This window comes from Colletotrichum tamarilloi, assembly GCF_030869305.1.
Source record: "Colletotrichum tamarilloi strain Tom-12 chromosome Unknown Scaffold_5.1, whole genome shotgun sequence".
Classification (NCBI taxonomy): domain Eukaryota; kingdom Fungi; phylum Ascomycota; class Sordariomycetes; order Glomerellales; family Glomerellaceae; genus Colletotrichum; species Colletotrichum tamarilloi.
In genome coordinates, this window is record NW_026849388.1 from 125,438 (window position 1) to 149,852 (window position 24,415).

The following is a 24,415-nucleotide window of genomic DNA, read 5'->3' on the forward strand; positions in this document are numbered from 1 at the left end:
TACCCTTTCATGTTTTCCACGATATATCACTATCTATATACCTGAATTTCATCCGAGGTCATCACATCGTTTCATCAATTGACGTCAATTGACGATACCCCAATATAAAATAAAATCTTTTAAAAACAAACAAACAATCGTCCCACCCCAGATGAACTATTAGTATCCATTAAAACATACATACAATCCCCACCGCCACAATGAAGCTATACCCCTCCATCAACCCCGACCTCGCCGACTGGGCCGCCCGCCAACCCGTCTTCTTCACGGCCTCGGCCCCAACCCACCACCCCCACATCAACGTCTCCCCCAAGGGCCTCTCCGCCCACTTCGCCGTCCTCTCGCCCAACTTGGTCGCCTACATTGACCGCACCGGCTCCGGGTGCGAGACGATCGCCCACAGCTACGAGAATGGCCGGCTGACGCTCATGTTCATGTCCTTCGGGCCCGCCCCGCGCATCTTGCGGCTGTTTTGCAAGAGCCGGATCGTGGAGTGGGATCATCCCGACTTTGATAAGTGGATGAAGCGTGTTATCCCGCAGGATGACACCGCTGGGGGGAACAGTAACCGGGAGTCGTATGATGGGGCCAGGGCTGTCGTTGTTGGTGAGGTGTGGGAGGTGCAGACGAGTTGCGGGTATGGTGTCCCCATGGTGAGGAAGGAACTCTACGCGCCCGCCACGGCGTCGGAGGACGGGACGCTCGAGAAGGCTCAGCGGCAGCGGCGCGACGCCCCCGATACCGACGACGACGACCCCGCGCAGACGAAGAAGGACGAGCTCTCCGTCTTCGAGGAGCGTCCCACCCTCGACTACTACTGGAAGAAGCGCGTCGATAACAACACGGTGAATACCTACCAGGTCGAGACGAACCGCACCTCCATCGACGGGTTACCCGGCTTGAAGGCTGCTCGGCGGGATGCCGGGGAGACGCTCTGGGTCGCGGATCTCAAGGCGGAGGTGCTGCGTGCGGCGAGGGAGACGAGGGGTGTCTTGTTGGGGGTTTTGATTGCTGTTTTGGTGTATTTTGGTATTGGCGTCGTGGGCGGGTTGGTCGTGAGGTGGAGGGAGGGGAGGGAGCATAATTGGATTTGGCCTAATTGAGGTTTGAGATTTTGGGTCATGGGGGAATGGTTTGGTGTTGGGGATTGCGTAAATTTGGGGTTCAAAATCGGTAGATGATAGGAAGTAGGAAGTATGGAATGCAAGTTTGGTTGATTTTGGTCATGAACGTGGAGGCATCTGTTGTCAACTGTGAAGCCATCGCGAGATCCCAATAGCGGAATGAGAAGGAGTGCGAGCGCGGGAGTGTGAGAAAGCTTGTATCGGACCATGGTCGCCCGACTTTCACATCATGGACTGGAATTTTTGTAGAAACTCGCGAGTCTGTCCTATTAGGATGATCTCTACTTGATTCTCATACTCTGCAACCACTCGTGACGATCTCCCAGGTCAAGGTGCGCTTACGACAGCCAACCACCAACCATCGACTACCTCCTCCCGCCAAACCCCTTGCGCAGATCACGCCCAACGCCGCCTGCTCTGCAATGCACAATGCTGCTGGTATCGGCGGGTGATATCGTCAAAAAATAATCGATATTGTGGATGGCGCGGGAAGGGGGCCAACTGCATCCAGCGAACCGGGTATTGCATCGCCCATATTCCGTACCTCTTCATCGCATCGTGGCCCTCGCTCATTAGGCCCGTTGGGCAGAAACGCAGGTGGTGCGCAGGTACGCAATAACATCCACCCACTGCCTATACTTGCTGACCCTTCGCGTGCCTGCGAACCCGCATGCCGCGCTCTTCTTTCGCACGTGGTAATCGACCATGCGAGGTACAATCACTTTTCAAAACGAATGCAAAAAATTCTTTGCCTTGCGTTCCCCTCCCTTGGATCATCCCGTGCCTGCAGCAGGGGCGCCGGACTCGCGCGCCGCATCCTTGTTGCCGCTGTTGCTGCCCGACGCACCAGCCGCCGCGGCCTTACCACCACCACGACCACGCCTGGTCCGCTTATGGTGCTCCGGCTTCTCGGAAGGCGTGGCGTTGCTGTTAGATGCATTGGTCGTCGATGGTGGAGCAGAGCTAGAGCTTGCTGCTGCGGTATTGGCTGCGTTGCTGCTGTTGGAGTTATTGGCGTTCGAATTCGAGTTAGAGGCGGCAGGCTTCTTCTCCTTGCGCTCGAGAACTTGAACTGTGCCCTGGGCAACCTGTATGGGGCTCGCAGCGACTGCCTTTACGAGGCCATCGTGATCGGAGAAGTCGACATAGGCAAAGCCCTTACGCTTGTCGATTTCCACAAAAGTGACGGTGCCAAAGGCCTCCATGGCTTGCTTGAGGAGTGCCTCGGTTACGCCCTGCGATGGGTTTGCGTGCTTGACGAAACCACGGGTCACACCAGCGGTAACGGCCGCAGTGCTCTTCTTCGCGTTGCTGCCCTTGCCTGATGCCTTAGGACCGGTAGGGGCGTTGGACTTGGCACTTGCTGGCGCGGCAGCTGGCTGCGAATTCAAACTCGATGCTTCCTTGTCGACCTTGGCAGCCCTTTCCTTATTCTTCTCCTCGTCCTTCTTCTTGAGCAAGATGACCGGGGCTTTGGCAGGTGCTGGAGCGCTAGAAGAGCCGCTCGCCTCGGTTGACTTGCCCTTTGCTTCGTTGGCACTTGCGTTCTTTCCACCGCCGCCTCTTCTAGAACGGCCTGACTTAGGTGCCGTGGGCGTGGCGTTTCTCTCGGATGTTTGTGAAGCAGCTGAGGATGCTGGGGCCGGAGCTGTAACAGGTGGCGGTGCGGCTGCTGGGGCTTCGACCACGGGTTGCGCTGGTTCCTTTGATGAGGTTCCCTTGGAATCGGCCTCAGCTTTGGCAGCATCGAGTCGTGCCCTCCTATGAGCGCTTCCGGGGCTGATACCAAGGTCTCGCTGCAAGATGCGGGCAGCAGCCGCAATACCAGCTCGCCTACTCTTGGGCTGATCCTGAGACGAGGAAGAGGAGGCCTGCGTGATCTGGTTGGCGACAGCTTCTGCGGCCTTAACAGCGTCCGCAGTAGCCTTTTTGGTGAGGATTTTGACCGTCTCTTTGGGTTTATCGGCCGATTTGTCTCCCTTAGAGTCCTTCTTGCCTTTCTTTGAGTCCTCCGCCGTCGATGCCGACGACTTGCCCTTGGTGCTGGAGTCCTGCCGAGCCTGCTTAGCGCTCTTAGCGGCGGCAGCCTCTTTCTGCTTGTTGGCCTTCTTCTCCTTGAGGAACTCAATCAACGGTGTCGTTGTGACCTTCGTTTCGGGCTTCGTTTCCTCCACGTCCTTGTTCTCATTGCTCTCGTTGTCCTTGTCAATCTCAGGATTGGTCAAGGATTGTAAAAAGGCCATGAACTCGGGGTCCTGATCAATAGTTCCCTGCCTTGGATCGGTGCGCTTTTTGCTGCTCGGGACTTTGTTGTAAATCGCAAACTCGAGAACGGGCGGGCCGACTAGGGAAGCGCTATTGGACGTCATCTTTGCATCTTCCCAAGACTTGGCCTGAATCAGATTCGACAATGTGTTAAGGCTCTCGCGCTTAAGAACATGAAGATAGACTCGTCCTGGCCTCGATGGCTTCGCAGGGCTAGGCGCAAGAAGCATTAGCCACCAACCCTTGGACACATGGGAGTAAGCACGTACTCATGAGAGATCTTCCCAGCCTCAAAATTGTGCCAGCTGACGAGGCCATTGCCAGCCTTCCATTCGTCGCCTAGGTTGTTCCATAATTCTTGCTCCGTCATGCCAGGGGGCAGTCTTCGAATAACAACCTTGTCGCCCTCGACGGGAGTCCTACTCTTATTGGACTTTGGCGCATCAGTAGTTGCCTGTTGACCGGAGACCGAAAGGACTCCATTTGTCTTTCGAGATGCGCCTTGGGCGCCAGAGGTTGCCATTATGAAATAGATAGCCTTGTATTCGTATGCTCGGGATCGATACCTGATATAGGATGGCTATGCTGTTTTGTTTGGTTATTGTTTCTTATCTTGTGGCCTGGTGATAAGCTGTGCAAGAAACATTGGAAAATGTGTAGTGGGAGTGTTCCGAAAGACGAAGTGCGCTGCGCAAGGGTCCAAGAAGGTGTGTGCAAGACCTGGCTCAGATGTCAAAAGGTGATGTGATGGCAGGGTAGTGACGCGGGGCTTTGGGTTCACCTTAACCTCAGATCTGAAAGAATGGCTCACAATGTGCCACTGCCTCATGTGGACCTTATCTTATCACCTGCACTAGCCCTTTTTGGATAGCTTTGTCTGGGTGGGGCCCAAGGGCTGTCCATCCACTCCTCATCTCACACAGCCCCATAAACCTCTTCTCGGAAAAACCTCGGCAAAAACACAACCTCTCACAGAGCACCTTCGGTCAAACAATATTCCGATCAACCAACCATTCCGAGGTTCACCCAGCACCCACTAGCCATCAAGATGGCAGGTCAAGAGAAAGAAGGTGGTACCTCGAACATCAAGGACAAAGAAACCGAGGATACCGACGTCTACCCGGAGACCTTTCCGGATTTCAAACAGTTGAAAATAGCTTCACCTGCCCAAGTTACGGAAGGAAGTCATCCACGGGAAGCTGCGACGAGTTCTGAGTACAGAGAGCCGACTGCGCAAGAGATCGAAGCGGCCATCCGGCGAGCAAACAGCTATCAGAGTAATCCGCTTACCAACACTGTCAGACGGAGCAGACCGACTGGTGACCGTGCTCGCAACCGCAGCGCAGCAGTATCTTTTCAAGTTCCGTCAGTTCCACCGGGCGCGACTCCCATCAACTTCGGAGCGCATCATCCTCCCGATCCTCAGCAGGTGCCTGTCGCATCTGAACGTGCTACCCCAGCGTCCGTCCGCGGTCGTGGAATTCCAGTCCCTGGTCGTTCTGGCTACATCCCCACCCTCCCCCCTCTTAACAGTCCGCCGCGCCGACAACTCAGAGACCCCAATTCAGGCCGTCCCGTTGTAGTTGGAGGTTTCGATAACCCGCTCGACGAGTACAACCAGCGAGTTCTGCGTCGCAAAGCCCATGACCAGCGGACACTCGAATCATTCTTGCAAAATTCACTACCCGAAAGCACCTGGAACTCACAGAACCCTCGTCCTCTACCAGAGCTCCCCCCTGCTAGCACTGCCCAGCAGTCCCCAGCAGCCGCACCCAGCCGTGCTGCCCATAATACCCCTCCGACGCTCCCCGCTCAGAACAGTGCTCCACCGCACGCTTCGCCTTTGCAGTCACACCCGGTCGCCTTGAATCAGCAGGAGCCTTTTCCAACGCCCTCACGTCGCCGTGCCAGGTCTGCATCATTCTCAACACCGTCGAACGCCTCTTCTCTCGCTTTCCCTGGCCCGAATCAAAATCAACCTCCCCCTGAGACCATCCAGGAGGAGCCATCGACCGAATACGAGGAACTCGAATGCTCTGAGGAGCCCGGTATCCGCACCGCACAGATTGGTCGGTCCATTCAACAGTCCAACGATTCATCGCACGTTTCGCTCCGCGGCGGAAGTCTTGATCTCGACGACTTCCCAGAGGATTTCGATCCGAGCTACTACGAGTCCGACGATATCGACGACGACTTGGCTGTGTATTACACCGAGTTCAATCCAAACATTTCCGAAGACTTCAACCCGTACGACATCGAGATAACATCTCAGGTGCATACCCAAATACTCGAAAAAATGGCGAGCCACATCCCCCGACCCGGCCCCGCCAAACTCTCCCCCAATGCAGGCTTAGACGAGTGGCTGGAGGAAGCCAAGCAGTGTCACTACTTGCCCGAGCGCGCCATGAAAGAGCTGTGCGAGCTTGTAAAGGAGGTGCTCATGGAGGGTGAGGAATACTACAATCCTCTCTTCTCTAACCTTGTGCTGACTTGTGGAAACTAGAATCCAATATTCAGCCTGTGTGCACCCCGGTCACAATTTGCGGTGACATCCATGGCCAATTCTACGATCTGCTGGAGCTCTTCCGTGTTGCGGGCGGAATGCCTGGCGAGTCGAATGTGGAGGCCCCCAAGACTGCCACCACGGTCATCAGCCCCGAGGACATTGAGCCTCCTACCGAGATTACGAACCCGAAGCTCAAAAAGAAGGTTCGCAATGCTGGCAGCCCCCCTGCTGATGAAGACGATGAGGACGACGCCGCGGCTGCTGATACCAGCGCGACTTCCCGAGCCGACTCCGCCGTTGAGGTCTCCACCACATCGCAGTCTGCCGATACCCGCTTCATCTTCTTGGGCGACTTCGTCGATCGTGGCTACTTCAGTCTGGAGACTTTTACTCTCCTCATGTGCTTGAAGGCCAAGTAGGTAACTTTTGCTGTCAGTTGCACTATCGTGCTAATCTTTCTCAGATACCCCGACAGAATCGTCCTTGTTCGTGGCAACCACGAGTCCCGTCAAATCACCCAGGTGTACGGATTTTACGAGGAGTGCCAGCAAAAGTACGGTAACGCTTCCGTGTGGAAGGCGTGCTGCCATGTCTTCGACTTCCTCGTTCTCGCTGCTATTGTCGATGGAGAGCTTCTCTGCGTCCATGGTGGTCTCAGTCCGGAGATCCGCACCATCGACCAGATCCGAGTTGTTGCTCGTGCGCAGGAGATCCCTCACGAGGGCGCTTTCTGCGATCTTGTTTGGTCCGACCCCGAAGACGTCGAGACTTGGGCTATCAGCCCTCGCGGCGCCGGCTGGCTCTTTGGCGACAAGGTTGCAACCGAGTTCAACCACGTGAACGGTCTTAAGCTCATCGCTAGAGCTCACCAGCTTGTCAATGAGGGTTACAAGGTCAGTGCCTATCGTCAGTCCGCATTACTGGGTTTATGCTAACGCAAAATAGTATCACTTCCCGCAGAACTCTGTCGTCACCGTGTGGTCGGCTCCGAACTACTGCTACCGCTGCGGTAATGTTGCGTCCATCATGACCGTCGACAAGGATATGAACCCCAAGTTCAGCATTTTCTCGGCAGTCCCCGACGAACAACGCCATGTCCCTGCCAACCGCCGCGGACCGGGCGACTACTTCCTCTGATTGGGCTCGCTGATCTGTACATGGGAGACGGAACTGTGCTGGGGATGCGTTTGGAACACCGTCGGGGTTTTGTCCTGAGGTTCCAACGTGGTCCTTGCCGAAATCACGTCTCCAACTACCGGCCGCTCGGAATCAAGCGGCGAGGCTCCGAGTATCACGATGAGCCTTACATTCGTCTTAGTACACAGAACCGTCTTGGGAGCTAAACACCCGGGCATCACTGTCGTGCATCGAAAATACGCACAGTGATGAGAGATAGTTCTTCTTTTGCTGCAGACGGAACATTTTTGCTGTCAAGAGCAACACGCTTGAACATGGCATAACCCACGTCTGGATTTTTGCCTAGCCCATTGCCTGGGTTATATCGTGATTTCTGGGCATGAGCACTGAGTACTCCGCGGATAACAGCTTGTCTTTGGCTCGCTTGCATCCAAAAAAATATGAGGAGTGACTCGCTCGTTTGCTCGGAACGATCACGAAGGAAAGGAAACGAGATTAGAATCTCGAAGCTGGCTCGGCCTCGAAGAACGTGGAGAGGAACGTCGGGATGAGAGAGGACGGGCTGGTTACTTTTGACGTATTTGACGATGTCATGCATGGAATAGAGGGCAGGGGAAGACCTTCTTGTAGATTAGGCATAGAGATGTTCAATACCCATACATTCTGAACCTAGGAAAGCTGGACCACACGTTGGGTGCTGTAAACATTGCCTCGTCCGTGCTAATGCAGGCGATATGTCTCGATAATGACCAAAGGGCTTATGAATGCCAAAAATCTCATGCCGTTTGCTTTTGTCCCACATCCGCCATATCGCATTGAACCCCAAGTCACACCAGACGCCACGCGATGTACTAGGGTACTCCGTAAACCGAACCCTCATCAAACCCCTTTAAGCACGCTTGACTTCCCACTTTAGATCCTTGATACTCACTTCCTCTCCTGCCTTCTCGTCGTAGTCATACCACTCGCCGTCCGTGAGCTCAATAGCAGAGAACTTGCTGTTTGAATCAATGCCCTCGGCGAGCCACTCGCCTTCGGGTATGAACTCGGTAAACTCGAGTCCACGGCAGTCGAACTCGAGAATCTTTTGCTGCTTCGCCGGCTCGCCTTGTTCATACGAAGCTGGGGCGGCCTTTACGGAAGCGGAAGACTCGCGCTTGCAGTTCTTGCACTTCCAGACGAAGTTGGCCTCGCCTCTGCTGCCGCTCATTTCATTTTCGTCCTGGATTGCGCAGCAGATGAGTGGACTGTCCGAAAGCCTTATGACCAGGGGAGAAACTCACAAAGCGGTTGACGCCGACGGTCTTGTCATGAACTTCGCGACAGGATGTGCACTGAACTTTGAAGGTGTACCAGAAGGGGTTACTCTCGCTATCATCGGGGCGGAGATTCGTGACTCTGTGGAGAGTAAGATGTCGTGTTCAAGACCTCGGAACCATTAAAACTTACCCGTTGAGCTCGGCTGTGAGATAAAGGGCGAACATTGTGAGTTTGGCTTTCCTTCTGAGCTCAGTGCCGTTCGGATTGTGGTTGTTTGATTGTTTCTCACACCTAAAACTGATCGAGGGTCGCTGTAAAGTCATGGTGGGGTTACCTCATGGAGGGGCAGCTGTGCCATTTCTATAAGCGAGTACACCTTTTAGCCGCAATAATCACTTAATCGCATAACGTCTATCTACATTTTCAATCGGCCATTGTCAATTGGACCCGTCATCTCGGCCAAGCTAAGTCGATCGTCAGTAATTGTGCATCAGACGATAATTTCCGCGCCTGGAACGTACCGACCATTTCAACCACCCTCGACGCCTCGTCGCACGTCAACGCATCAATTCGACTCGGAGAGGCTGCCACAATAGCCGGCATGCCGTCAGAATGCAGGCAATCTGGTCTAGAGCGGGCCAGGCGCACCGATGCGGCTGCAAGGCCTGCTTTAATGCCTCCGGGGGCATGATACGGCAGTCGGCGACGCGCTCGACGCAACGAAAACCGACCTTTAGCGAGATCTTCACGGCGTGCTACACATCGATAATGGGAACGGCTGCGATGCTGGATGCAGGGAGGAAAGACAGGCGGCGAAAGGATTTGGACCGACAAATTGAAGAGGTCTCGAGCGAGCTGGCAAATCTTGTCGAAAAAGCAAAGGAGAAAGCTCCTAAGAAACCACCTGCTGGTGACGTTGGCAACCGGTATCCGGGCGCATTACAAGATCACGTTCCACAAAACCCCGAAGTCAGCAAGATTCTCGACGCCCTCGGGCCCTCATATAGGTGGCAGAGAACTGTTGCGACAAAGGCCGACGTGGACCGTTTATGGAAGATATACGAGCTGAGTCCTTCGAACGAAGTCAGAGGGGTCAATTACGAAGCCTTGATTAAGAAGCTCGCGACAGAAGAGTGGATGCCTATTGAGCACCGCGCACCGCGGACGCCGAGGCAAGCCAAGGCGGCAGCGGTGGCAACGAAAGCTTTGGTCTACAGATTTCTCGACGCAGGCGAATCTATGGTTGGACGCGAAGGAATGCAAACGGCGCGAGAGGAGGTAGACAAGCTGATACGGAAGAAGTTCCCTATCTGGGATGAAAGCGAACTGAGCAACGAGGCTCTGAACACGTGGAGCCGGGAGCTGAACAAGGCGTTGAGGAGTGTTTTTGACGCCTCGACTCCTGAGAACTTTCAACATACGATTTACAGTGTATGTCACAATCTCCTCGTATCGCCTTCATCCCTTACCATCCACACATACAACCATCTTATTGCGGGCCTGGACAGAGTTGGGATGCATCGCCTTGCTTCAGCAGTGGTCCTCTCTTTCTACCAGGGCAAGCTTGAGCCCACGCAGCTTACCCTGGTGTGCATCCTGAATCACTACAGAACGATAAAGGACGCAGACAACTTTTCGGGTTTCATCGCTCGCATGACTGGCAAAGACCAACGAGGCGTCAAAATCCGGAGAAAAAGGCACGATGATGTGGCGGAGTTTTTCTCCCTTCACGGTTGGGCTAAAACGAAAGATGTCGCAGTCGGCTCCCATTACGTCGTCGAGAGGGCGCGTTTTGATGAAAAAATCTTCGCCACCATCATCGAAGGCATGTTGGCTTTCGACAGACTGAGGGCTGCCGTGGGTGCATTTGCGGCGAGCATCACGGCAGACCTCCTGATTAGCTCGCGGACGACCTCCGAGCTGCTCGATTATTGCGCCCGCTCCCTAGATCGCACAGCTGCAGCCAAGCTTTTGGAAATACTGAAAAGCAACCCCGCGCTGATCAAGCGAGCATTCTTTCGAGAGAACGACAAGCTATATCTTGCGCGGCGCATACGGAGCCTACTGGATATTTGCGGCTTGGAACACAGCTTGCCAAACAGCGTGGCACCGTTCCTGAAAGATCCCATGTTCTCGATTGTGTCGAGCGAGGAGCAGAAACGTGTAGTTTATATCGCACGAATAGCCCACACTGTACACCAAACGGAGTGGTTGTTGAAAAGCGCGCGCGACTACGTTCAGCGCGTGAAAACGGGTAGCGCCAGTACCATTCGCATTGATTCGGGCTCTCCGCAGATGTACAGGATGTGGAGAGCGACGAAGTTGGTTTGGCCAGTGCCCGAGGGTCTTCCGGAAGACCAGCCCGGGACGTCCTTCTCGCAGGAGGAAGAGGTCGACTGGTCTGCTTGGAACCGGCTGGAGGAAGCGTCAGAAGCACAGCTGGCGCAGAAAACCATGAGTAAAAGCAACACTCTTTCAGAGAATCAGGGTCAATTGTCCGCATGGGATCGCCTTGAACAGGCGGCGGAGACGAAACCGAAGAACACGAAGCACGAAAACAAAACCACCATCGACGAGGTTTTCGAAACGATTGAAATTCTGTAGATATGTACTATACCACACATGTAACATTATGGTTATATGGCACGTATATGCCAAGGCCAAATTGATGGATAGAATAGAGGGCCTAGGCCAAAACCAGCTGTCAGATGCCCCTGATAGAAGGGGACTCATGTACATCAAAATATCAAGCAATTCAAATAAGGACGACCGCACTGCATCGTTGATATAAAGAAGGTTCCTCTACCGTGCGACGGCGTCGCCGCTGGTGTGCGGGCTCAAGAGGCAGATCCGGGAGCTGGCGCGGGCGGTGTACGATAATCCCGAGCACACTGGCGATGAGATGGAGGTCAAGTGTATTTACGCGCGGCCGTCGTGGATTGAGATGCCGAACGCGGCGCAGGTGTTGGATGATGCGCAGGAGGGCATTGCGACGATGGCTGAGACGAATCCATACTGGGCTTGTCGGGTTCCGCTAGACGACGACGACGATGATGATGATTATGATTATGATAACGAACCGGTTTAGTTTCTGCCTGGTAAGGAAGAGTATTTGTTAGGTATTGTATTCTTGGTGCGGCTTCTATTGATCTCCTCGTTCCCTACGGCTCAAAAGCATCACCTCCACGGCCGCCACCATTGCTGTGCCTGGACAGCTGAGACCCAATTACCACAGCTGAGCCATGGGAGCCTCCAAAAGGGAACTTTGAAGGGTGCCAAGGAATGAGATCGTACCATGTCGGTCGCAAGTCTTTGACACTGCGCGGGAAGAGGGTTGCGGCCCCGAGCGTTTGGCAAACTGGGATTGACTTTGTTGGGGTAGTCACGAGTGATATCATTGTAATATAATTTGAGGCGGGGGACAGAACAAAAGAGGAATACGGATACAACACGTGAAGCAAGCTTGTTTGGATCTGACCTTGGGTGACAGTCAGAAGGGGAAACTATCGGGTAGGAAGAGGGTTCAAGTAAAGGTATTTTTTACCTCATTTAGAGATTGGTTGAGGCTACTGATTCGCCGAGATGTAGAGGCTTCGTCAGAGGGACGAACTTGAAAGCAAAAGGCTATATCAGTTCAAGATACGCTTTGAGCTGCAAGTGTGAAAAAAGCCATTGATCCCAGGAACTGGAGTCTAATTTAGTTGGGGTGGGCGTGAAAAGGGTCCTATTTGGCCGTTGCGCTATTACTCCGTACTCTTTTGGTAATAAGTTGTCAACTCTTGATTCACGCAAAAAGGATGAGGAGTCTTCCCCAGGTTGGTCGCACAGGCGCAAAGCTAAAGGAAAGGAATGTATGAGCAGTCCAATGTGACATTGTAACTCCTACCCCGTGGATCGCCGTTGGGCCCTTGCTGGTCAGTCGTCATTCGAGTTCCATCGGCGTTATACCCGCAAAGGCCATTGGCAATTTTTGGCTAGTCAGCAGTAAAGTGACTTAGCAGCTCCGTGAGAGCCGAATTGGTATCAAGCAAGAGGCCCCCAATTCCTCTCATTATCAACCAATATCTTGCAAACTGTATGAATAGAGGAATGGATGCCGGGATGCCGAGGTCTCCTGCCCTGGCCAAAGTGACCAGGTGACAGGACCCCTAAAAAAAAACCAAAACTTGGAACATGCATCGCGGAACCAGATCTGGGTGGGGTCTGGTGTAGGTCATTCCTGGGGCCGCGATGAATTTGGACCAGTCACTTGTATGCGCAAGAGTCAGGACTCTCAAGGGGTACCCGTACATAGGTACGCACAGTAATAGAGCCCGCGCGCAAAAAGGTATGGACGTATGTTTAGAAGCATGCAGGTGCACTTTTTTCTTCCAACGGCGGCCAAAACGTACAGTTTGACCGGACAGGTACCGATGTCGGTTCCAGGGTCCTTCCCGCCTTCGGCGAGTCCTCCGGGGGTGGAAAAGGTCATGAGGACGGACGACCTGACAAGCGTGCGAGGCGGTCTGGAATTTTTAGACAGCCCATCTGACCCGGCGTGCCGGGAGGGCTGCTCGAATGTGAGATGAGATGTGTCCCGGGACGCGGCCCCGACTCGCCTCAGGCCCTTCAGCCCAGTGAGCCAACCTCTACACAGTACGGAGTAAGTACCTAACCTTACGGAGAGGTGGGAGCGCGGAGCGCGGTGCAGTGCACTAAGTGAGTAGAATTGGTTTATTAGGTACTAGTGAACGGTACAGGCTCACTTGCGGTGCACCACCATCGGTCGGTAGGGCATACACGTGTAAATGATCAATTGAGCCAGCAAGGTCAGCATGCGACTCTTTTCATCCCTCCTTCCACTCTGTGACGTGAGCTTTCCCAACTGTACCTTTTTACAGGCAGCGGAAGAGAAGAGAAAAGGACGGGATAGCCAGTGTTGGTGCTACATCAACGGCGGGGTGATCATGGACAGGCCGGCCAGCTGAAGCCGTGGTGGGGCGAGCATCCCGTGACTTGGCGAATCAAACAGGGGCGGCGCTCCATGGGCGGTCAACGGCGGCTTCCAAGTGGCTGACTTCACCGACCGGATAACGCCACACCTCGAGCTGTTTTGGACAGTGTTCTTTCTCTCATTTCAGAGGCAGGAAGGAACCTTACTGTGTATGTTTTTTTTGCTGGGTTGCCATTGCCATTTGCTGTGCCTGAGTGCCTGCGTGCCTGCCGTCACGTTCAGAAGCGACTGGTGCTGGGTGGTGGAAGGTGGTTTGGGTGTCTCAGGTACCTCCCGACCGTGTCTCGAGTCGTCGCGCCGGGGCTCGGCAGTACCCTCCACAGCGCGAATTGGCGTGTGGGGTACCTGACGACCGACAAAGAGGTACGGCGTGCCAAGGCCCCGGATACCATGCGGCCGCTGTAGAGGTTGAGATGAGCTCACACCTCCCACACCTCTTCTTTTCTCCTGGTGTCCTGCTCGTGCTAGGCCCTGCTGCAGTAAGGTGAAGTGCTGAGGTACCAGAGGTGCAGACCTGGAAGTACTGTTGCATGCTTCCGTCACTTGTCAATCCACTCTCTCCTTGCGCCGGTCGGTCTGAAGTTCTGGTTCATTCATACATAATCCCCCTCCAACCCACTGATGCTCTCCTAAAGGGGGCCCAGATCTTTTTTTCTCATTCTTCTTCCCTTTGGATTCTGTAGAGGTGTATTCGGTAAGCCAGTCATTGGACAAATACCAAATACCGTACGGGATACGCCATCTCAGTCACTGCTTCTCCGCCCTTTTTCAGTCAATGGCGAGCTGGATGTGGAGCTCCTTGAACCTGGAAAAACCGACGGGACTCTCGTGACTGACTGACTGAGCGACCTCGACTTCTGGATCCTCTCTTTTCGTGTCGCGACAAAGAAGAAGCGGATAGTGCCTTCTGTAACTCAAGTCTTCTCCGGTACACTGACGTGGATTCGTTTCTTCTTCAAGTCTTTGGCACCTTCTCCAACTCACCGCATTCACCACCTCACCTCACCTCTTACAACAAACCTCCGACCGTCATCAACTTATCCCCCAGCCAAAATCACGACCACCTACGAGAACTGAGAAAAAGAGGGAATGTGTGATTGCGGCTGCGAGTCTATCTGCCTCTAAGCAGCCGTTTAGCATCATCATTCACTCTTGTCGTCTTATTTTCTCGTCAGCACCTTATCTGTTGCCGCAGCATTCTTTCAAAAGCTGTATCGCCTAGACAGTATCACTACCAACCGACGCCACAGCGTCACATCCAATCCCTGATAACGGACTCAGACATCATTTCAGCATGAAGTTCGGCAGAAAGTGCGCCTTCCTCCCCATTCCTCTCTCTCACCCTTGCCGCTTCACCCGACAGAAACCGATATCTCTGCTATTTTTGGCCTTGCCTTTACTTTACCTGACCGCCTTGTTATTTCATGGAAAATTATGCTTACGCTGTCTGCAGTCTCCCCCGCAACCAAGTCCCCGAGTGGGCGGCCTTCTACATCAATTACAAGGGCCTGAAGAAGTTGATCAAGGCCGCGGCGCAATCGGCCAAGAACGGAGAGACGGTGGATCTTGCAGGTGGGCGGACTTGGACCGGACCGTGAGGGCGCAGCCCATCCCCTGACCACATCTTGCAGAATTCTTCTTTGCCCTGGATCGTAATCTCGAAGACGTCGACTCTTTCTACAACCGCAAGCTTGGCGAGGCCGTCCGCCGTCTCAGTCTGTTGCGCGACCGCTATGGCCGCGTTCCCGACGTCGTCTCCAACCTCGACGAGGATGAGACCGAGGAGCTCATGGGCGCTCTCTACGAGATGCGCATCATGCTGAGAAACCTCAATTGGTTCGCCGAGATCAACCGCAGAGGCTTCGTCAAAATCACAAAGAAGCTCGACAAGAAGCTCCCCGAGACGGCTTCCCAGCACCGATACATCTCGACAAAAGTCGACCCCTTGCCGTTTGCTAAGGACACCACGAGCACACGCCTCCTCACTGAGATTAACAAATGGATCTCCGCTCTGGGTGACGCCCGCAACGTTGACGACTCCAAGTCAGACAGGTCAGTGCGGTCTCTAGGCCGCGCATCATCCAAGGCCATGTTGACTTTGTCGCAAAACCTACTCGATACTCTAGAGCAGGCCATCCGTAACGACAATGTCGACTCACTCAAGGCCGGACTGGACGAGGGCAACGTGACGGGTGAGCAGTCTTCTCAGAGCTTGCTTCTCAACCTCCTGCAGCGTTCCATTGCTGCGAGATCCAAGGCGAGCATCGCCTATCTTATCGAGCAGCTGCCGTCCATTTATGAGCCCGAGGACATCAACCACCGCAACTGCATTCACCGACTTGTCATTCACATTGGCAGAACCAAGTCGTCTGATCCCGACAATGAGCCGAAGTCGTATCCTTTCCCGATCGGCACTCAGTTCACTTCTCACGACCTCCAGCCTGCAGTCTCGCAGGCTGTGGTTCCCCGCGCACTCAATCAAAACGAGACGAAGCTGCTCGGCAAAGATGACGAGGCTGTCCAGATTCTCATGTACCTACTCGACACTCTCAAGCCTGAGCACAGAGATGCGCTCACCGCCAGAGACTCCTTTGGACGCCTGCCGCTTCACTATGCCGCCCGTTTCGGCTTCGTCGTCGTGTGCCAGGTCATCATGGCCAAGATGCAGGAGTGGGGTCAATTCAACGTTGAGAATGGCATCGATGCCCCCGAGTGGCAGGATAATGAGGGATATGCTCCTTTGCACCTGAGTGTCGTGGGTGGACATCCACTGACCACCAAGGCCCTTCTTCAGGGCGAAAACTGGCAGGGTGTGAGTGTCAGGAAGGCCGAGATGAGACGAACGGTATCCAAATCTGGTGCAGTTCTCGCTATGGCCACCAAGTCCAACTACAAGGTCATTGTCGAGATGCTCGTTGAAGCTGGAGTCGACATCAACTGGCAGGATAAGACGGGTGAAACCGCTCTGCACCTTGCCGCCCGATTCGGCCACGATGAAATTGCAAAGTCGCTGATTGCCGGCACCGACGAACAGAAAGCCGACCTTGAGATTGCAGAGAACACCTACGCCTGGACTCCGCTCCATGTCGCCGCTGTTGACGGTCACTTGTCGATAGTACAACTGCTGGTTGATTCTGGCGCGGTTGTCGCCAAGGCCGACTCATCTGGTTGGACCGCCAAGGAACACGCTGCCCTGCGTGGTCATCTCGACATTGCCAGGCTCATCGCCACTCAAGCCGAGTCTGAGATTGTCCAGCCTACGAATAATCTCAAGATTTCCAATGAGAGCTCCCCTCGATCCTCGTCTCCCGAGAACATGTCTTCGATCGATGGTCGCAAGTCAAATGGTGCTATTCGTCCCGTTGAGCCGGTCAAAACCTTTGGTCATCGATACCTTACCGATCAGAGCATGGTTCTCGTCAGTCTCGGATCCATGGATATGCGCAAAAATATCGAGGCCGTCAAACTCGACCGCGTTCCCTTGACCGAGGCCCACTTGACCGAACTCGACACCGCCTTGTCTATTGTCGTGTCGGCCACTGGCGCCAAGGGAGAGCCCACCATTGTTGACTTGCCTGTACACGAGACCATCTCCACAGAGCCTATCGTTTTCACTTCGGCGGACCCTTCCCAGGTCAAGCTGATGTTTGACATTGTCCCAACTTACTCTGGAAACGAGAAGAACAAGATTGGACGTGGTGTGGCCCTGTTGTCTTCCATCAGGCCGACACTTGGCACTAAGCGCATGAACCTCCAGGGTGATGTCTGTGTGCCGATTTTGGCCAACAACTTGGATGTCATTGGCACTGTCAACTTTAACTTCCTGGTTGTCACGCCATTCTCGCATCCCAACATGGAAATCAACTCCCAGCAGACCTACTGGAAGAAGCTAGCTTCAACGATGGTCATTGGTCACCGCGGCATGGGTAAGAACATGACGAGCAACAAGTCTCTCCAGCTTGGAGAGAACACGGTACCTTCATTCATCGCAGCAGCCAACCTAGGTGCGCAGTACGTCGAATTCGATGTTCAGCTTACCAAGGACCATGTCCCGGTTATTTACCATGACTTCCTTGTCAGTGAGACGGGTATCGATGCCCCGGTTCATACCTTGACCCTGGAGCAGTTTTTGCACATCAACCCCGACTCAAACCGCACCAATGGTGTCAACAACAGTGTCAACGCAGTCAATGAGAGAATCGAGCGCGTGAGAAACAACGCACCTGGCCCTAGACAGCGGTCTTTGTCCATGGGCTACGCTGGTGATGGCCTCAACGGACACAGCGAAGAGCGCATGAAGCACACTCGCGACTTCAAGAACAAGGGCTACAAAGCCAACTCCAGAGGCAACTTCATTCAAGCTCCATTTGCCACATTGGAGGACTTGTTCCGACAGCTCCCCGAGCACATCGGCTTCAACATTGAGATGAAGTACCCCATGCTCCACGAGAGCGAGGAGCAGGAGATGGATACTTACGCCGTCGAGCTCAACTCCTTCTGTGACACTGTACTGTCCAAGGTCTATGATCTTGCTGGCAACAGGCACATTATCTTCAGCTCCTTCAATCCGGACATTTGTCTTTGCTTGACTTTCAAGCAGCCTTCCATCCCCATCATGTTCTTGACGGATGCGGGCACCTGCCCTGTCGGTGATATCAGAGCGTCCTCTCTTCAAGAGGCGATTCGTTTCGCTAGCCGATGGAACTTGATTGGTATTGTCAGTGCCGCCGAGCCGCTCATTAACAGCCCCCGGCTGGTGCGCGTCGTCAAGGAAAGCGGTCTGCTGTGTGTCAGTTACGGTACATTGAACAACAACCCCATCATGGTCCAGGTAAGTCTGCATGGTCTGACATGTGATACGGATGGAAAGTGATGCTAACTGTTTCTTGCAGCGCCAGGTGAAGGAAGGCATCGATGCAGTCATCGTGGACAACGTCCTCGCCATTAGGAAGGGCCTGACGACGACCGAGGCCGAAGTTCTCAAGGGTACTGGCGAAGACCTTGAGGAGGGATCCGAGGGTGATTCAGCTTAGAGGAAAGCATATGAGTGCGGTTTTCGGTTCCACAGTACGGGAAGAACTGAGTGTGTGTGTGTGAGAAAGAGAGAGAGAGATACATATTTTACATGGCATAGCGCGCCGGAGGGAAAAGTGGCATTCCAGCTGGTCGACTGTGTTTTGACAAGCTTTCAACATTAAGGGAAAAGAGCTGAAGAGGCTTAAACAGCCTCTTGCAACCCGTGACAGGTTTTTGAGGGTAGATTATGAACAATACAGTGAGCGACCCCACGTGGCCCTGCTCATTTATCGTACCGACATCCATTGCCGAGATGTGATTCAGGTGCAACCTGTTGAGAGGGGGCGGTCTTCACTTGCAACTTCTGTAGAGGCTGATTCCGACATGTCCAACAGACTACCTTGCCCGTTCTTTCTGCATGGTCTCACTCGTTTTGAAGTCTAGGTACCAAGCTTGGCCCCTGCCTCGCCTCACCGAATGATACTGACTCTAATCGGTTGTGGTTTTTTGTTTCACAACTACCGACTACGAAGAGTTCACTTTACCCATCACGCCCATCCAACCCAGCGCAGCGCGAACGAACCAGCACAAATCTGAACTCGCATGTTCGATCTTTCTTCCCCAAGATTATTCCGATTTTGCGATTTTAACAACCTGGGTAATCATGTGTAGCCCCACCCATCCACCACAGCTCCACAGCTCCAACGTCAACCCACCACAAACCCTGGAACCGCTTCCTCGTCGAAATTTTGCAAATTGAGGGATATAATTACACATCCACCCATCACTGTCAACCACCCAGCATCGAGATAAGTTCGATTCGGGATCATCTGCGTCGATGGTTTAGTGGTAAAATTCTCCGTTGCCATCCAAGCAGCGTCGGGGAGCCGGGGGTTCGATTCCCCCTCGACGCAATTCTTTTGCTGATATGAAGGATATGTTGATTTTGGGACAGTGGGTATGCTTTTGCGGCATTGTTCTTTGATCCTGGGTACTTTCCTTCAGCTTAGGAGATTACCGTAGGGTCATCCTTGGCAATGTCCCTGAAGTCGAGAGTTGCTGAGTTCGTCCTCGGTGATACGCAAGGAGCAACGTTTTCCTGCCCTGTTGAGGTGAGTGGTTTCAGGTCTCTCGTCATTTAGTGGTGAGAACATCTTGTAAAGTGTACCATATATGAACCGCAAAGGCTATGCCTGCTGTGTACAGGAATAAATATCATTAGTTAACGTTGCTGTCGGAAACCATTATCTGTTAATCAGATGGCCTATGGGAGATCTCAGGACTCAAACCCGGTGACCTCGTCTCTTCTTCAGTGTAAAGCAAACATCCATCAGTCTAATTTTTCTTCCCGAAGAAAGACTCACCGTTGAACCCCAAAACCCGGGTACCGACATCTTCGTGTAACCGTCGTGAGGCACACCGCCTCCTCCTCAACAGCAAGACCAAACATGACATCGGATGGCCTTATCCAAAGAGTTTGTAGTACTTGACTTCCTCGCCTTCACATCCAAGTCACGAGTTTCTTTTGTATTCTTAGAAGAAGGCCTGATCGGGTCTCGGCCGTGGGCCTCACATGAGCAGCCCTCTCCGTCGTCCTACCTCGACCACCGCCTTTTTCCCCATGTCATCAGGCCTGAGATATCCCCATCATATCTCGCATTCCACACAAGAAAGCTATTTTTTTGCTCGTGAGTTCTCTGTTGCCTTGATTTGCCTCGCGGGTGGTTGCTCACCGACTTTATGCGGACTTTGAAGAAGGCGTTTTGGTTCGCAGTTTAAAAGCCCGGGGGGACTAATACTGAGCAACGTTTTCCCACTTCGTCTTCATTTTCTCTTCAGTTTCCGGCACACTGAGTCAGATCTTTTGAACAAACTCTTCTCTCCGGATCTGCATACAAAAATCAAATATTCCATTACATCGATTGATCAGAGACACAGGAGCTCACCATGAGTAGGAGAAAGAGACTCACGCCTCAGGAGTTGGAGAGACTATGCAGCTACGCAACGCCCGCGGGTCGGTGTCCCTATTCCAGGGTGACCTTGACGAGAGATGGAAACCGCTATCCATCTCGATTCTGCAAGCTCCATTGCTGCAAGAAGATTGATAATAACGCTGCGTGTTTGAACATGAGGACTAACAATAGGGGATACTGTCAACAGCGTACGTAGCCCCTGAACCTCGAAGATATCATAATACCCCTGAAATATGATAACTGATCCTTTTGCTAGATCTTCTATGCCAAGGCATGATGAATGATGCTAGATGCAACAACTACATCAAGAACTACGACCCCAAAGAGTTTAGGTACTGTTCCCAGTATCGTACGTCTGCCCATCTCTCATCCTCTACCCTGGCATAAGCCTCCATCATCCATCTAACAACCATCCAGACAACTGCATCCAACAAGGCTGCGCTAACCAGCGCAACCACCCCAACGGCACCGACTACAGATACTGCCCAGACCACCGCTGCGACCACCAAGACTGCACAAACCCGAAATCCCCTCCATCCTCCTTCTGCGCCTCCCACACCTGCGCCGCACCCTGTTGCCTAGCCCGCTGCCCCGGCGCGACAGGCGACGCCCACGACCCCTCCCGCCACTGCGACCGCCACCGCATGTGCGCCACGCCCGGCTGCCGGCGCTTTGCCCACGTCAACGAGCACGGCGTCCCCTCGGCCCACTGCGGCGAGCACCACTGCCGATTCGAGCAGCAGCCGCCGTGCGGCAACGCGAGGGCGGCGGGCGCCGGCGAGGGGACGTGCTTGGCGCATACCTGCGAGGAGAGGGGCTGCGGGAGGATCAAGACGAGGTACATGCCGGACGCGGGCGGCGTGGCGGGACGGTATTGTAAGAGGCACGAGTGTGATCGGGAGGGGTGCTGGGAGAGGAAGTGGGAGGGGAGTAGTTTTTGCGTGAGGCATAAGTGTGCGAGGAGGGATTGTGAGAGGGATGGGGCGTTTGGGGATTACTGTGATCGGCATAGGATTTGTGGCACGCCTGGGTGTGGGAGGTTTCGACATGTGGATGGGGAGAACGTGAGGGACATGTGCGAGGAGCGTGAGTTCTGCCCCCTCTTCTCTTCTTCTCCTCTTGCCGTTTCTCGATACTCGGCCCCTGAACCCCTGACCTCGACTCTGGTTATTCTTCGAGTCCCCCCCAGAGCAAGTAAGCTGACTTCATCATTCCAGACCTGGCAACCCGCTGCCGCAGAGCAGGTTGCGACGCCCGCGTCGTCGAAGGGGGTACCCTCTGCCTAGACCACACCTGCCGAGACCGCAGCTGCCAAAACGAGCGGTCCGCCCTGGGCCGCTACTGTACCGACCACAAGTGCTCCGTCCAGGGCTGCCAGCAGCTCCGCGAGACGGTCGTCCTGTCGCAGACGATGATGATGCTGGGCGTGCTGAGCCTCAACCTGCCGCTATCGCCGTACTGCAGGGCTCACGTGTGCGGTCAGGAGGGCTGCGCGGAGCCGGCGGCGGGCGGCGTGAATGGGGGTGGTTCGCGGTATTGTCTTGCGCACGCGAGGTGTCGGAGGCCGGGGTGTGGGAATGGGGTTGAGGTGAGGGGACGGGATGGTAGTTTGTGTGAGGAGCATAATCGGCTTGGGGGCGGGTGGATGGGGAGGAGGGGGATGTTGGATCCTGATGCGTATGGATGGGGTGGTGGTGGTGGTGGTGGTGGAGGAGGAGGAGGAGGCGGTGGTGGTGGGCAGCATTGGCCTGGGTTTGGACCTTGGGGGGTGAATGCCACTATTTAGAAGATTTTGAAGCACTGGAGGCTATTTGGCATAAGTTTGGTACGTGGTTTCTTGCAATAAAAGTTTTGACTATTGGCAGTATGAGATCCACGGACTGGTTCTGATCATGAACCTGCAGCCTCCGGACCCTGCGAGTAAGATGGTTCTCATGAAGAGACGAATTGCTATCTGGTTGTTTGGTTTTGGCGTTGTTAGAATATTATCCGTTTCGGAATATCTAACCTTAAGGATGAATATGTTCTTGGGCTCTTCCGCTTGCCTCGCTCCTTTCCCTGAGGCAGTTGTCCGGGCAGCCATGGGCCAAGGGTATATTCCCCTCCTCAGTCCCAATTCTGTTACAAGCCCAGCAGCGTCCATCTAGGTCGGCGAGGTCAGGTCAAGCTGTATACCAGGTGTTCAAGTGGTCTAATAAATTGAATACTACAGTGAAGTCAGAGGCCGGGTTGGCTGAGGGGCGACCTATTCGAGTCTGGGCAGGGGCGTGAATTATAAGTGCAGTATTCCCCTCCCATGCGTTCGTTTCTTTTTTAATCCTCGTTTCTTTATTCTAGTAGTATAGTATAATTCAAAACGAATTCACGATTGCAAAAGATCAAGGACAGAGAGAAGCGACCTCTGTCGTCGCATGTTTGATAAAACATCTAAGATATCAGGCACAAAGAGTGAAAATGCTCAGTGAAATAGGACGGCACTACGAAAAGCAACACACAACCATTTCACGTACATCAGTCATGAGGCTGTTGAAAGATTCTTGTCTTATGTATTCGTTATCTCTTGCGAAGTTATATGGCAGTAGTCTAGATCCCGAACCCCTTGATATCCTTGACCAAATCAGTGATGCTCTCCTCCAAGCTCTTCCACTTGATCCCCAGAATCTTCTCCGTCGCGCTGTTGTCGTACCCGTACACCTTATCCTTGGGCGGCAGCTCCCCGCCCTTGGTGCCTTCCGCGGGCAACCTTTCCTTCAGCTCGGGGAAGTTCTTCCTCACCACCTGCGCAATCTCGGCGTTGCTGAACCATCCGGCCGTCGTGAAGAGCCTCTTGCCGCCGGCCTCGGGCTTCTCCAGCGCCAAAATGTGCGAGAGCGCCAGGTCTCGCACGTCGATCCAGAGGTACGCCGCGCCCGTCGGCGCCACGGCGTCCTTCCACTTGCCCTTGACTAGGTCTACGACGTGCTCGTTGGAGGTGTTGATGCTGGCGAGGTCCGCAAAGTGGTGCACCACAGGGCCCAGCACGAGGGGGGGAGTGAGCGTGACGAGGTCGAAGCCGGGCTTCTCGTCATTTACGAAATCCCACGCGGCCTTTTCGGCGAGCTTCTTGGAGGCACGGTACGCCGTCGCGGGACTGCGCCCGATATCTTCGACGGTGACGGGGTTCCAGAACTCCTCGGTGAAGATGGTGTTGGGGTCCTCCGTCTTGGCCTCGTCAATGACGGACGCGAAGCTCGAGGTGACAACCACCCTCTTGACGCCCGGCGCGTCCCGCTTGAGGGCCTTGAGGATGGCCGTGGTGCCGACGACGGCCGGGTCGATGAGCTCCTTTTGGGCGTCGGTCCACTTGAAGTGGAAGGGGCTGGCGGTGTGCAGGACGGCCTCGAGGCCGGGGGTCTTGACGACCTCGTCAAAGGCGTCGGGGCGCGCAATGTCCGGGACGATGGCGACGTGGAGGCGGGAGGCGTCGAGGTCCTTGTGGGCGTCGCGGATGCGCTGGGCCTTGTCCTCTGAGCGGACGGTCGTCACGACGGAGTGGCCGCGCGCGAGGAGCTGTTCGAGGATGTGGGCGGCGATGAAGCCGGAGCCACCTGGTGATGTGTTAGTGTATTGTGTTCTGGAGTCGCATTGAGAGCTTCTCGCCCGCAGGAGAGAAGCGGTTTGCTGTGGAGGATGCTGGGAGTGCGGCCGTGATCTCACTCGTCACTTACCTGTAAGGAGAATCTTGGTCATTTTGTCGTTTGTATATCTCAATGGCTCTCAATGGCTGTTCTTGAATGTTTCTAATTAGTATGGATGAGTCAATGTTGCGGCTTCAATGATTCTTCGTATCAAATGTATTGAATTTCTAACTTTACTCAGACACATTGAACCCTTTTATCCTTCCCTCAGGTACAGCTCGACCCCTCCATCACCCAAGACGCCGTCACTTTACCCCTCCATTGCATGATGATTAACAACCCCCAACCAATGCCCCGCTCTCTCGACCCCCGCGCACCCACCACACTTGTACTGCATAATTCCATTCAGGTCCCAACGCGGGTTGCGTGGGGCACCAAAAGCGTCGCGTCATCCCAGTCTTCCAGGGCGCCATCGATTCGCTCATCTCCTCGCAGGTGGTCCGGCCCCGATTACTTCGGCTGGC

At 54.1% G+C, this 24,415-nt stretch overlaps 9 protein-coding genes across 9 annotated transcripts; 5 read left to right on the top strand and 4 right to left on the bottom strand.

Moving 5' to 3' along the window:
• Positions 1-200: 200 nt before the first annotated feature.
• Positions 201-1,576, top strand: CTAM01_02146 (pyridoxamine phosphate oxidase; the record flags this gene model as incomplete). The annotated part of the gene is made up of 2 exons (XM_060518185.1): positions 201-1,055; positions 1,451-1,576. The coding sequence occupies 2 exons, from the start codon at positions 201-203 to the stop codon at positions 1,574-1,576; spliced, it is 981 nt and encodes a 326-aa protein (XP_060386818.1).
• Positions 1,577-1,897: 321 nt separating this feature from the next.
• Positions 1,898-3,912, bottom strand: CTAM01_02147 (smg-4/UPF3 family protein; the record flags this gene model as incomplete). The annotated part of the gene is made up of 2 exons (XM_060518186.1): positions 1,898-3,602; positions 3,659-3,912. 2 exons carry the CDS (start codon positions 3,910-3,912, stop codon positions 1,898-1,900), a joined length of 1,959 nt encoding a protein of 652 aa, XP_060386819.1.
• Positions 3,913-4,437: 525 nt separating this feature from the next.
• On the top strand, positions 4,438-7,032 carry CTAM01_02148 (calcineurin-like phosphoesterase; the record flags this gene model as incomplete). Its single annotated transcript, XM_060518187.1, has 4 exons — positions 4,438-5,836; positions 5,893-6,310; positions 6,359-6,788; positions 6,841-7,032. The coding sequence occupies 4 exons, from the start codon at positions 4,438-4,440 to the stop codon at positions 7,030-7,032; spliced, it is 2,439 nt and encodes an 812-aa protein (XP_060386820.1).
• An 889-nt stretch (positions 7,033-7,921) lies between these two features.
• CTAM01_02149 (uncharacterized protein) lies at positions 7,922-8,516 on the bottom strand (the record flags this gene model as incomplete). Its single annotated transcript, XM_060518188.1, has 3 exons — positions 7,922-8,254; positions 8,316-8,430; positions 8,482-8,516. 3 exons carry the CDS (start codon positions 8,514-8,516, stop codon positions 7,922-7,924), a joined length of 483 nt encoding a protein of 160 aa, XP_060386821.1.
• Positions 8,517-8,904: 388 nt separating this feature from the next.
• Positions 8,905-11,380, top strand: CTAM01_02150 (pentatricopeptide repeat domain-containing protein; the record flags this gene model as incomplete). The annotated part of the gene is made up of 3 exons (XM_060518189.1): positions 8,905-9,723; positions 9,850-10,892; positions 11,086-11,380. The coding sequence occupies 3 exons, from the start codon at positions 8,905-8,907 to the stop codon at positions 11,378-11,380; spliced, it is 2,157 nt and encodes a 718-aa protein (XP_060386822.1).
• Positions 11,381-13,547: 2,167 nt separating this feature from the next.
• CTAM01_02151 (uncharacterized protein) lies at positions 13,548-13,817 on the bottom strand (the record flags this gene model as incomplete). Its single annotated transcript, XM_060518190.1, has 1 exon — positions 13,548-13,817. One exon carries the CDS (start codon positions 13,815-13,817, stop codon positions 13,548-13,550), a length of 270 nt encoding a protein of 89 aa, XP_060386823.1.
• A 762-nt stretch (positions 13,818-14,579) lies between these two features.
• CTAM01_02152 (glycerophosphoryl diester phosphodiesterase) lies at positions 14,580-18,318 on the top strand (the record flags this gene model as incomplete). The annotated part of the gene is made up of 4 exons (XM_060518191.1): positions 14,580-14,596; positions 14,739-14,857; positions 14,917-18,116; positions 18,178-18,318. 4 exons carry the CDS (start codon positions 14,580-14,582, stop codon positions 18,316-18,318), a joined length of 3,477 nt encoding a protein of 1,158 aa, XP_060386824.1.
• Positions 18,319-20,248: 1,930 nt separating this feature from the next.
• On the top strand, positions 20,249-22,060 carry CTAM01_02153 (uncharacterized protein; the record flags this gene model as incomplete). Its single annotated transcript, XM_060518192.1, has 4 exons — positions 20,249-20,462; positions 20,531-20,623; positions 20,692-21,150; positions 21,492-22,060. 4 exons carry the CDS (start codon positions 20,249-20,251, stop codon positions 22,058-22,060), a joined length of 1,335 nt encoding a protein of 444 aa, XP_060386825.1.
• Positions 22,061-22,857: 797 nt separating this feature from the next.
• On the bottom strand, positions 22,858-24,003 carry CTAM01_02154 (NAD dependent epimerase/dehydratase; the record flags this gene model as incomplete). The annotated part of the gene is made up of 2 exons (XM_060518193.1): positions 22,858-23,861; positions 23,982-24,003. 2 exons carry the CDS (start codon positions 24,001-24,003, stop codon positions 22,858-22,860), a joined length of 1,026 nt encoding a protein of 341 aa, XP_060386826.1.
• Between the last annotated feature and the right edge of the window lie 412 nt (positions 24,004-24,415).